This window comes from Equus caballus, chromosome 4, assembly GCF_041296265.1.
Source record: "Equus caballus isolate H_3958 breed thoroughbred chromosome 4, TB-T2T, whole genome shotgun sequence".
Classification (NCBI taxonomy): domain Eukaryota; kingdom Metazoa; phylum Chordata; class Mammalia; order Perissodactyla; family Equidae; genus Equus; species Equus caballus.
This window is the reverse complement of record NC_091687.1, coordinates 14014862-14027029: the sequence shown is the minus strand read 5'-3', so window position 1 is coordinate 14027029 and position 12168 is coordinate 14014862. Positions and strand designations below refer to the sequence as shown.

Genomic DNA, 12168 nt, shown 5'->3' with positions numbered 1-12168 from the left:
TCTTGCCGTAACCCCTCAACCTTCTCTTTCTAGCTGAAATGGTTCATTCAGTGCTTTCTCTAAGAAACTAAAAATTATCCTAGGTTAACGAGATAAATGCCATTTAATGCAGAGCAGGACACAGACGTTTGTAGAGGAGGCCTGGCCCTGGGTCTTCTTGCCTCCCCCCACCCACACACACAGCCCACCCATCTGAGGAGCTGCAGCGTCACTATTCCACAGCATAAGGCAGGCAAGCGGGCTGTGGCCCAGTGTCCAGTGTGATCTACAAACTTCAGCAACCTGAAGCCTTGTCCACCTGCTAACCACGTGCACCAGGCCAGGTCATTCATTTCCCCCAGTCCTGGGAGTCTGTGGGTCCTGAGCAGGCGGCAAGTCTGAGCTGCAGAATGTCCCTGGACACAGCTGTTCACAAAAGTCCATATGGAGTATTTAGAGAAAAAAGTGCTTCCTGTTCCAGAATGTTCTCTGGATCACTGGAAAAAAGAAAATTTGTGGCAAAGCTTCAAGTCTTGAGGGAGCATGTTCCTACAGCAGTGGGTTCCCAGGTAATAGACCCAATGCCTTGGCCCTAAGGTGCCTAAGATCAACGAGAGGAGCATTCGATTTTGTTAAAATTAAGTTTAATTAAAGAATATCACAGTGATTTCTAAGTGCCTGACAAGGGTGATGTTCTGTTTAATGACCAAACCGTGAGTCAGCTTCTCAGGAAGCAATACTGTAAATCTGAGGACCTCACTGGTGAAGACGAGGAACATGGCTGTGTATCCATCCACCGTGGTAACCCAGTTCCCAGCCCAGCGTCTACATAATAGATGTTCCACTAACAGTGTGAAAATAAAATAATCACTCCTAGACGACACAACTTTTCCCATTTGCCTTCTCAAACTAGACGATTCTCCACTGCGTGGATTTAATTTTGCTTTCTCTTTGGTCATTTTCACCCTAAACTGTAAGTGCATTTTTGTCTACTTACATCACACACAAACAAGCATAAATACTTGTCACATAATAAGAGCTCAAGAAATGTCTTCTGAGTGAACAAGTAATTGAAAATAATTAACCAAGATTTTAAAAAATTACATACATATCATATATATATTTCTATACATTTGCACATAGAAACATGTATGTATACACACATATAATGCATTATTATTTTGGATTGTGATCCAACAGTCCCTTGGTCAAATTTCTCGTTAGAAGATTGAAGCCTCCTTAATATTCCTTATACATATAGTGATATTTTTCCTTTCTCCTGGAAAAAAGATGAAAATAACAATTTGTGACTTTCAACTATATTTCCTGAGGATGTCAAACCACGAGGTGAATGTAAGTTTCTAAGAAAGATAAATTTTACTAGCTTGCAACAAAAAGATGGAGAATGCTTGCAAAGTTCCTGTGAGCGATATCTCATCAAAAATTGTGCTAGGTTGTCATTGAAAGTTGTTAGCAAAGCCGGAGAGCAACATTGCCTGTAAAACTCCCTGTTGAAATGAAAACTGGATGATTTCATCACGAAATGATTCTGCCCTTAGAGGGTCTAAGAAACAATGACCACTTGATCCTTTCGAGTAGACACCAGGTTTAAGCAAAATCCCAGAGCGTGGTCCACGAAAGTCAGGGGTCCAGATCTGCTCAGGCACCTGCAGAATGAATGGCCCACACAAGCAGCAGGGGAACCAGTGTGGAAACACAAATGCTGTCTCCCATCGCCAAGGCTCTGAAATTTCTCCTCTGTTGCTTCTTTCAGAAGATCTAAAAAGTTAGGCTTCTCCTGAAGAAGGGAGTCACTCAGACATTGGTAAGAAAATAACACTGTTGGGCATCACCTTGGAAAATGTTCTTGGGCATTCTCCATCCAGGTCGGACACTGTTCAGGGCTGGAGAACAGGGAGGAGACAGGGTCCATGTCTAACTGTGTGATCTCGGGAAAGCCTCTCCAGTCCCCGGGTTTGCTCATTTATATAACAAGGATATTAGAAACTTAAGATATCATCCGGCTAGAAACTGCATTCCATCTTTAAGCAGTTACTGAGTTCTGTTACTAAGCACTGTTGTTGGCACTCAGGAGAATCAACAAACAAAGCAGATAGAAATCCCTGTCTCTGTGGGGCTCGCCTCTCCCAACTTTCCACTTCCCACTGGGACCCGTATTTCATGGATTCATACACTGTGCATAATGCCATTCTGGAAGCTATAAAACACAGACCTTCTCAACTCTTCGGTTGTTCCTTGCATCACTCATTCATTTAACAGTCAGAGAAATCCCTGCAGTGGCAGATACTGGGGCAGGTGGTTTCAGGATCCTAAGATAAATGTGACACGGTCCTTAATATTGGGGAGCTCGTCATTTAGAAGAGAGGCTGACAGGGAGGAGAGTTAATGTGGAGCCTACTGTAATGCCTGTCACAGGGGAATGCAGTGGGGGAGAAATACATCTACTGGGAAACCGAGTGATGGCTTCTACCAGGAAGCAAGATTTAAGCTAGATCTTAAAAAATGGATAGTTTACAGAGGGGTAGGGAATCAGAGTAGAAAATAGCATAAGGAAAAAAGTAACTAATTATAGGAAAGCACAGAACGTGTGTGGAGAAATGGGAAAAAGATCCATTTGGCTGCAGCCGAGTCCAACGGGGCAGCCTAGTGACACGGTGGTCACGGCCCACATGCCCGCCAGGCCAGCCTGGGGAGCTGGTTCTTTATTGTGGAGACTGTGGCCACTCCCAAGGGTTCCGAACACAGGAACGACACGCTCACATTCGAGATGACAAAGTCAGTGTGGCCCAGAGGAGGCAGAGAGCAGAGGGCAGAGGGCAGTCATATCAAGTGCTGGCAACAACAACAACAACAACAAAGTGATTCAATTCAACAATAATTGAGCGTCCGGCTGCTCCTTGCTGGGTGCCGAGGAGGAAGCAAAGACGACTTGAGCTTTAACTGTTAGAGAAGCCAGCCAGGATAAACAACACAGAGCCTCAGGACCAACACAAGGTCCAGGCCGGAATGAAGACCCCCAACCCCCACCTCGAGGAGTCGGGGAAATAGTTTATGGAGAAGAAATCAGTGAGGCAGGAGCTGGAGGCCGGCGATGGAGAGCCTTGCAGGCCAAATAAGGAGTCTGGATTTCATTCTGAGTGGGATGGAACCGTCGGAGGATTGTGGGCAAAGAAACAACAGAGATTTGTGACTGTTCTGTGCTGTGTCGTGCTCCATGCCAGCACCTTAAAATAATGCCTGGGACATAGCACAGAGTCAACGTTTGTTGAATGAAGGAATGATATGTCTTATATTTTTAAAAGATTATTTGCACTGCTACATAGAGAATAGATTGCAGATGGGCAAGGAATGCAGGACATTGCTTAGGAATCAAGTGCAAAAGCTGAGAGATCACAGTGGCTTAGATGGGCATGGTTGTGCTGGATGGAGGGGGTGAGAGGAAGGAAGAGCGATTTGCTAAAGGCTAGATTTGGGCAAGAGAGAGAGAAGTCAGGGGACTCAAAGGCACTTGGCCTGAGCGACTAGAACAACAGAGTTGTTCCTTACAGAGACAGAGAACACTGGAGGGGAAGCAGGTTGGGGGAGCGAAAAGCAGGGGTTGTGTGGTGCACATATAAATTTAAGATTACATGGCATCTGAGGGGAGAGGCTGGGCGGTGGCACATTCAGGGCTGGCGTCTGGGAATGAGTCAAGACTGATGAAGCCAACTTGGGATCTTCAGCACGGAGGCCGTATTGAGACCAAAGGCAGGAACACAGGCAAGAGAAGAGATCTGAGAGCCAAGCCCTGGAGAATTACAACACATCGAGGGCAAAATTCAGTAGAGGTCAGTAGGGATAAAAGTCCAGGGGCCATCAAGAGAGGCTGAGAAAGAGCACCCAGGGAGGCAGCAGAGAAACCAGGACAAGCTGGTGTCCCGGAAGCAGGGAGCTCGAGAAAGAGGGAGGGGTCCATGGCAGGAAGCGCTGCTGAGATGTCAGCATCATTGGGACAGAGAAGTGACCTTGCCCTCTCCAGGCTGAGACCACAGGTGACCACCATGGGGCCAGTGGCAGGAGGGGTGGAAGGAGAGATGAGGCCGGAGCACATAGGGAGCTTCAAATGAACAGTGTTCTGGTCTCAGGCTGCACAGCGGACATTTGTATTGTTTTGTTTCCTAATTTACATATACGTTAAATGTATTGTTTGCTGACATCAAACATTACGCAAGAAAATATGTCTCTACAGGCTGAGACTAAGTGGAGAAAGCCAGTGTGGACAACTTTTTTGAGGCCTGACCCACAAGAGGGAACAGAAAATCAATGGTGGGGGCGGGGGGCAAGGGAGGGATCTGTAAAACGGAATCTACTGCATCACATTTGTGCGCCAACTGTTTGCTTCCCGTCATCTTGCTGTCCCTCCCTTTACACGCAGGAGCTGGGGAGGGGGGAGGCACAGGAGGGGTGGGGGGAGAAAATACTGGCAAAACCCTCAAAACGATTTTCTTCCTCAACTTCAAAAGCTCATTTCCACAAAAATAACTTGTGCTCAAAACAGAGGGAAAAAATTTGTTAATTAAGTAGTTTTAAGTTTTGATGGTAAAACGAATTCCGAATAACTGTAAGGAAAAAGAGAAGTCCTTTTAAGAATGAACATCTATTGATTGTGCCCTGTAGTTTTTTCAGCCGGTCAGTGTGTTACAGGAAGGGAGATGACGCATGGTGGATGGGTTCCATTAGCTCTGGGACTGACAGCAACCAAGATGGAATGTGCCTAATTCTAGTCTCCCCATCTTTATTCCCCCCTTAACCTGAATCTCTGAATTTCAATACTGCACAAGACTGAGATTTCTGTTTCTCCAACTGCTCGGACTGAAACCCCGAAAGCAAAAGCAGGGAACACTCGTGCAGGTTAAACGGGTGTCAGTTTAAGGACAAAGTGATTGAATTACGATCCCTGGTGATGGATGTGAATTTCCGTCTTTTTTTTTCTTTCCTTTCACACACATGATACTTCCCTGACATCTGTGCAATACAAATAGATCTAGAAAGCGTGAAAGGGAAAATCTGCTTCACTAAATATATAAAAGGGACCCCGAATGAAGTCTCCAGGATAGCATTCGTCATCATGGGCACAGATGGCATCCTTTTCCAGCTCTCTCCATCTCCCCTCCCCCTCGCGCCCCCGATACGAGTTTAAGTTCCAACCGCTGCATTTTCCCCAAAATATTGCAATGCAATAGATGGCTAATAACACCAGAAGAGCCTGCCTGTACGCTCTATCCTTATTTTTCAGTCATCTGTGTGCATCAAGCTTTGGGCCAATAAATCAGGAAAAGTGTGGGTTCTGAACTAATAATGTGAACAGGACTCACATCACTTGTTGCTATGGGAATCCAGTGACCTAGGAGTGGTCTTTATGGTATCTCGCCAACAAGCAGTGACATTATTCTCATCCTGTGCCCAGGTCACAGAACATGAGAACCACTTAGCGATACCCCGACATCCACACTTCATGGTATGGGATAAATCGCCTATATACTGCTGTGTTTCCTAAAGTACTTAAGGAGCTTTAAGACACAAATGCCTGGTGGTCAGAAAGCCCATGAGAAATACACGTCTCCTATAAACAAAATCATCAGAGGAGGCAGCCTGCCTCCAAACCGCAGCCTATCTTGAGAAGCAAGGCTCACGAAGCCCGTGGAAAAGGCGGACACGAGGAGGAAGGTATGAGGCTCTGACTCCTGCACCTGGTGGGGCAGGGGGTGAGGGTGGGGGCGCTGCTACTAGTGGCATAGGCTTTATGGATGTGACAGGAGGTCACCGGAGCTAAACAGGAGGCAAAAACAAAAAACAAGAAAAGAGCAAAATGAGGAAGCAAAGAACATGGAGAGGGACATTGCTGGACAAACTCAGGGCACGCTCTGGACGGCAAGAGTTCTTCACCGTGAAACACACTCAAGGGTGAGAATATAAATGCTTTACGTAGGTCTTGGAATCCTGAGGATCAAACCTTAAAATTCTAAACATTCTGTACAGGAGTTGAGGATTGTATGCTTTTCCATCACTGCTCTCCTCACTGGGGTCCGGAAGTGCCACAAACTTTTCCTTTCACATAGTAAATCTAGTTTTACAAATAAGAAAGAAGTAGTATATTTACAGAGAATAGCATTAACAGACGGCTCAGAGTGATTATTAGATGATGCAGGGGCTGGCAGACAACAGACTTTACGAGTTCTACTATCTATATTGTCAAGTTAAATTATCACTAACAGGGGCCTGCCCGGTGGTGTAGTGGTTAAGTTCTCGCCCTCTGCTTTGGTGGTCTGGATTTCACGGGTTTGGACCCCTAGTGTGGACCTACACGCTGCTTGTCAAGCTACGATGTGGCGGCGTTCCACATACAAAATAGAAGAAGACTGGCACAGATGTTAGCTCAGAGACAATCTTCCTCACCAAAAAAAAAAATATTTTTCGCCCTCCAATTGGCTCAACTGAATAAATCAACAAAAACAATCACAGAATCATGGTGTTCCAAGTGATCTTTGGCATTACCTGGTTCAACTCCCTACTGTTAAAGAAGAAGAAAGTAAACCTCAGAGAGGAAAAGTGACTTAGAAAAAGCCACACAGAACATTTCACACAGTCTTCTCTAAAAGGCCATGAATGTCAAACAGGCTGCGTTACAGAAAGGGCACTTGGGGTCAGAGCTCCCTGGTTTCCTGCCCGTAGCGGAAACCTGTCCTGTTTTTTAGGATGGAAAGGAAGTAAGTGATGGGAGAGAAGCAGGGGTCTCTCTGTAAGCCAGACCTGTTTGCACAGAAATCTGTCTGGTGGCCCAGCGCAGGAACGACGGCCGTCTGTGGTCTAGCTGCCGGGTTGTTTCCGAAGCAGAGCTTACAGCGGTTAAACGTGATCTGAACAAATGATGAGTCAGTCAGGGGCATTCCCTAGACAAGTCCATTCTCCCACAGGCTCTGGGCGGTGGAGGCAAGGCTTGGAGAGGAGGCGGGCAGAGGGGCACCCACCCTTTCTGTCTAAGTGCAGGTGAGAGGACACAGTGCTTGAGCCGAATGGGTTTCCTTTTAAAGCCACAGCAAGAACAGGGCAGTTATCAGATCGAGTTTGTCAAAATGGACAATCCAGGTGGCTCAGATAAAAAGTAAAGAACCCAGACCTGCCGCATTTCAACTTAGAGTCTACTTGCTTTCTACTGAGGGTGGGGTGGAGTTTCTCCCCCAGGCAGCATGGCGGAGGCCTGGATTAGAGTGCAGGCTCCCCGGGTCCCCTCACCAGGTTACATAACCTCTCTGATTCGCCCATCTGACTCGCAAAGGGAAGGAAGAATTCCCACCCACCTCCTTCCTAAACAGGTAGAGGGCATTTTTAGGACCTGAAATCCACTCAGTCAACATTCCTGAGAACACACCAGGTCCCCAGCAAGGTGTGAGGTGCCGGAGAGATGAGAGACGCACTTAACAATGTCCTTGTCCTGGAGACACTCATACCATGTGTATGACAAGGGGCTGTGGCCCATTCACAACTCATGTGACTGCAATATCACACGGGCTGCCTTAGCAGTATGGACAAGAAGGCTGTGGGAAAATGAAAGAGGGAGCGACTCATTACGCCTGGCAGGTACTGTTATGCTAGGATGTTATTTTGATTGTAACTTAAAAAAAAAGAAAAGAAAAGAGAAAACGAGCACAGTGCTGTGGAAGATTGTGTGGATAAGCATAAATCAATGACGAAATACCTCCAGTATCTCTAAGCTGTAGAAACTACTATAAGCACGTGAAAACACTCTGCTCGCCTGTTTAGAATAATTGTTGTCGTTTTTACAACAAGCAACAGTGCTAGCTAGCAAGTTTTATGAGCAACGCCAAATTCTATCAGGGAAAGTAAGTTGGATGCTGTTGCGAATGGCTGGATAGGATGAAACAGCCACCTAGAGTCTTTCATTAAAAACAAAAAAAAATCAATCATTAGAAATAAGCTACATTCTTGATTATCCACAAGAGATGGGGCTGGAATAGAGAACTAATCCACAGATCAGGAGAAAAGCTATTATCCGATTAATTCAACATTCTTCTCTGTGCCCCAGCTCCAACCAAATCTTTTGCTATAGTGAACCAAAAAATGACCTGTTTGAGTTGTTGGCTAATTCCATTTATGGGAAAAATGCAGATGGGGGGACTAAAAAAAATTGCAGGTATAAAAATAAACCATAAATTCTAAAATCAAACTTTGGATTGCTTACATGGTTTGGGCTATACTTGTTTGCCTTGCTAAACTGGGTAACTTTTCTTACTGCTCTACCATTATTACACAAGGCTGGAACTGGAAAGAAGCGTAGAGATCAGCTAGCCCAACTTATTCACTTTGTAGATAAGGAAAAAGACGACACAGGCTTGTCTCCCCATGATCACATCTGGCCTTTTAGCGTTTCCGATAATAATAGTCATATCTGAAGCAAGCATCCTAGAAGGTAAAGCTGAAAGCGACCTTTTAAAACACCCGTCTTTAAAAGGCAGAAGTATAAAAGGAATGAAATGATGCTACGTACACACATCACGGCAGCTGCAGTCCCTCTGTACTGATGCATTGATAGACTGTGCTGGCTCAGGACGTGGTCCCCCCATCAAGTCAATAATGCCACAATCTGAACAAACTTAGGCAATTTGCCTTCATGAAATAGCTACCCCAGACAAAAACAGAACTGTCATTCCACCAGACTGCCAAATGCACTAGACCAGGATTCCAGAATTAGTCAGAAATGAAACACTCTCAAGTCCAATTTGTCTGTCGGTCTAGGAATGAAAACAGCGCTACGTTCTCCAATGCCACATTCCAGAGGAGGGAGCAAGCAGCGAGAAGGGGCGACAAGGAACCTGCCACACTGGATTTCGCTCCGGGCACACACAGTCATACCAGGGTAGGCATGTGGACTCTAATCCCTTCTTAGTGGAAAACACACATTTTCAAAATGAATCCCCCATCTAGAACGAATTACCGTAATAGCCACAGCCGGAGCGAGTCCGCTGATGAGAAACGCAGATCCTGCCACCTGCTTAGAGATGCCTCGGACCAGGACACTGCCGGGGTCTTTAAAGGCTGGCCTTTTCGGGTAGGGCATCTGCCCTTCTAAATCGCCTTTAAATCCCAGGAAAAGAGAGAAGCCGCGTCCCTTAGTCTTTGCACTATGCTGCTCTTCCTGTATCCATTTCTGCTGAACACAGCCTGGGTCTCTTTTCAAAGAGGAAAAATAAAAAACAAGGGGAGAATGGCACCACTGCAGATCCCAAGAGAAGTAAGCACGAAACTACAGCAACGTCAAACAGTGTCTTCAGCAACTAGGAAAATTCCCACATGCGATCTGGTGTCAGCCCAATGCAGACTGGGGAGCGCTGTGCCCGGAAACATAGGAAGCCGGGCATCTCTGCAGCCTGTGTCTCTGCCAGCTCCCCCTACGCGCTGAAATTCGGCAGCGAAGAAGTTATGGTGCCCAGCCTCTGTATGCAAGACAGACAGACCACGCGCCCACACTCCGCAGATCCGCCAAGTGGCTGGGACATCAAGGCGGCAGAGCGATCAGAAGGCACTGGAGGAGCGGGGCATGGAGGGGCCACATTGTTTGAGCCCTCGGCTTTTGGTGCATTGTCACGGTCCGCGAATGTAGGGGTAGGAGGAAGCGCCCCTCCAGCCAAAAATGGACTGGCCGCGTTTTTCCCAGCGGCTCCCCCCGGCCTGTGTGCAGGTCGCAATACGGTAGGCGACATGAGGGGCTGCTCCCGCTAAAACTCAGGTGGCAGGCCAGGCTGGGCGGCGCAGCCGGCCGGGGACAGGGAGCCGCTGGAGGAGCACCCACACCGCGCATCCTCCCCGCCTGCCACCACCCAGGGGAGCGAGGGCCGGACCTGCCACGCGCACCCTGAGCGAGCACCGGCGAGCTCGTGCGGGGGCTGTGGGTGCTCGCTCGGCTAACCGTGGGCATTGCATGGGACACAATTGCCTAAAAGGGAGCCCGAGGCAAAGCCAAATCCAGAGCTTTGGTTCGCAAGGGGTGGGTGTGGGCTGCGAAGGGAGATTACGTAGGTCTCTCCGCCCCCTCCCCTGACACCACTTCGCCACCAGGAGGGCGCCGGGGGGCGGGGGAGGCGCCGCGAACCCGCTTGGGGGCTTCTTTGTTTCTCTCCTGCCCCGCAGGAGGGCCCGGTGTGCCTGCCGTACCCGAGCCGGGGTCGCCACCCGGGGACGCCTACCCAGCCCGGGCAGCGGCGCGCCCCAGGCTGACAATTGAACCTCGCGGGAGAAGCGAGAGGGTGGGGAGGAGGGTGTATCCCGGGCCCTGCGGAGGGAGGGCGCTGCCGGGGCCTCGGGAGCCGCGAGGAAGCCGCCCAGAGCAGGGCGGGGGAAGGGGCGGCAGGCAGAGTCCCCGCTCGGCGCCCGCTTACCTTGGCAGCCCCGGCCTGGGCACAGATCATGCTCCCGTCAGCGCGCAGGTTAGAGCCGGGGGGCGCACGTGCCCTGCATGGCGCGCCGGGCGCCGGGGACCTGCCGGGGGACCGGGGCGCCCACCTGCTCTCGCCGCGCTCCGGGTGCTCCGGGCGAGCGGCCGGCCACGGCCACGGCCACAGCAGAGGGGCTTGCGTGTCTGGGTGAGGGCGTGCGCAGGAGAGGGCCGGCTCGGTCAGAGACGCACGGTATTCCGGCTCCCACAACGGCGCCTGATGCGCGGTAACGCAGCACACTTCATCGCTTTATCCTCCCGCCCGCATCCCCTCCCTCCCTGCCTGCTCCTCTATGGGTACCAGACTCCAGAACCAACCACAAGCCAGGCTTGCTCTCATTAGCGCTGCCCCGCCCTGCAGCCTCCACGCACCCCCCCCCGCTCCCCGGCGCCGTAAATATATATTGATTCTTGTTACCGCCGGCCCCGTCCTTCCAACACCCAGCTCGCGCACTGGGCATATCCAGCACCCGCGCCGGCCCATCGGCCCTTTTGTGTTTGTGCAAACAGCGTGTTCAGAAAGGATGTGGTACAGACACCCCAGCAGGTACCCTAGGACAGGTGTTCTTGGCCTCTGTCTTACACACTTTCTCCACCTCCCTTACATACAGTTATAAACACAGACACATGTCCAGGCACCGTCCTGTATTTGCACCGTGAACACACAAAACCACAGCGTAATTACAAACGCAAAGGACGAAAATCCCCCCAGAAAATCTATTCTTGGGCAAAACTAGCTTTCAGCCAGGTTTTACATTAAACTGCGCACAGTGTCAGAATGCCAGAACTGGAAGGAAGCAAAGGCTAAACCCCTTCTTGTACAGCCAACGGAGATGCAAAGAGATCTGAAATGTTGGTCACTCCTCGTTGCTGGCTGCCGCACGTATGTAAATCTGTGTGCATTTGGTCTGTTCTTGGCCCGTGTGTGTTCACATAAGATGCAGTGGTTTTGAGCACATAATCTCATAGTCTGTGATTCCATGACCTCAGCGCTTTCTTCCCAATGCTTATTTATTTCTCCCCATTCTCCTGCCCAGCATCCCCTACATAAGACATTTTTCACATCCTGAGAAGTTTTCTTTCCCATACCACTGACGCAGTCCTCTAGAATCAACAGAGGGTTGGCTCTGACTCCAGACTCCTTACTGAAGACCCCAACACAGACCTCCCCAAACAAGCCTCTCCCCTCCCCCCGCCCCTCCAAATACTGTATGATGGGCTGTTTCTCAGTGGCTCTTATTTCACTGACCAGCCTCTTTGCATTGATCTCTCTCTCACAACCAGAACTTTCCAGAAGTGGAAACCTTGGAAGATGTGAAGGCAGCTTTACTAGCTGTACCCCTTTATCCTGGAAGGCACACATCATAAGGGCTTCCCTCTCCTCATCCCACTGGAGGAGGGGGTGCCCAGGCCTCCACCTTTCCTGATAGACACCTTCTCCTTGCCTGCCGCCTTTAGACCTCCCGGTCAGTGAGATCGAAGGTGCCGACTTTTCAAACCTCAGCTAAGGATCTGTGCAGAAAGCGGGGCACACATTTCTCCAGTAGATTTTACACTCCAATTACTGTCACCTCCTATATGAAGAAAACTCTCCAAGAATAGACTACGACAGCTCCTCTGTAGGTACCAGGCAGCAACATCCACCAACCGTGTCATGTTTCCAACCAGAGACTTGAATG

At 49.2% G+C, this 12168-nt stretch overlaps 1 protein-coding gene across 5 annotated transcripts in view; it reads right to left on the bottom strand.

The window, feature by feature from the left end:
• The window catches only part of HECW1 (HECT, C2 and WW domain containing E3 ubiquitin protein ligase 1), a 393767-nt gene extending 383002 nt beyond the window's left edge, over positions 1-10765 (bottom strand). For 2 of the 5 annotated variants that reach the window (XM_070265506.1, XM_070265508.1), the window contains exon 1: positions 8993-9308. In XM_070265506.1, coding sequence (XP_070121607.1) covers positions 8993-9115 — 123 coding nt within the window. In that variant the 5' untranslated portion in view covers positions 9116-9308. Of the gene's footprint in view, positions 1-8992; positions 9421-10433 lie in introns of those variants that run through there. The other 3 variants (XM_023638970.2, XM_014738981.3, XM_070265507.1) reach the window with 3 other exon arrangements.
• Between the last annotated feature and the right edge of the window lie 1403 nt (positions 10766-12168).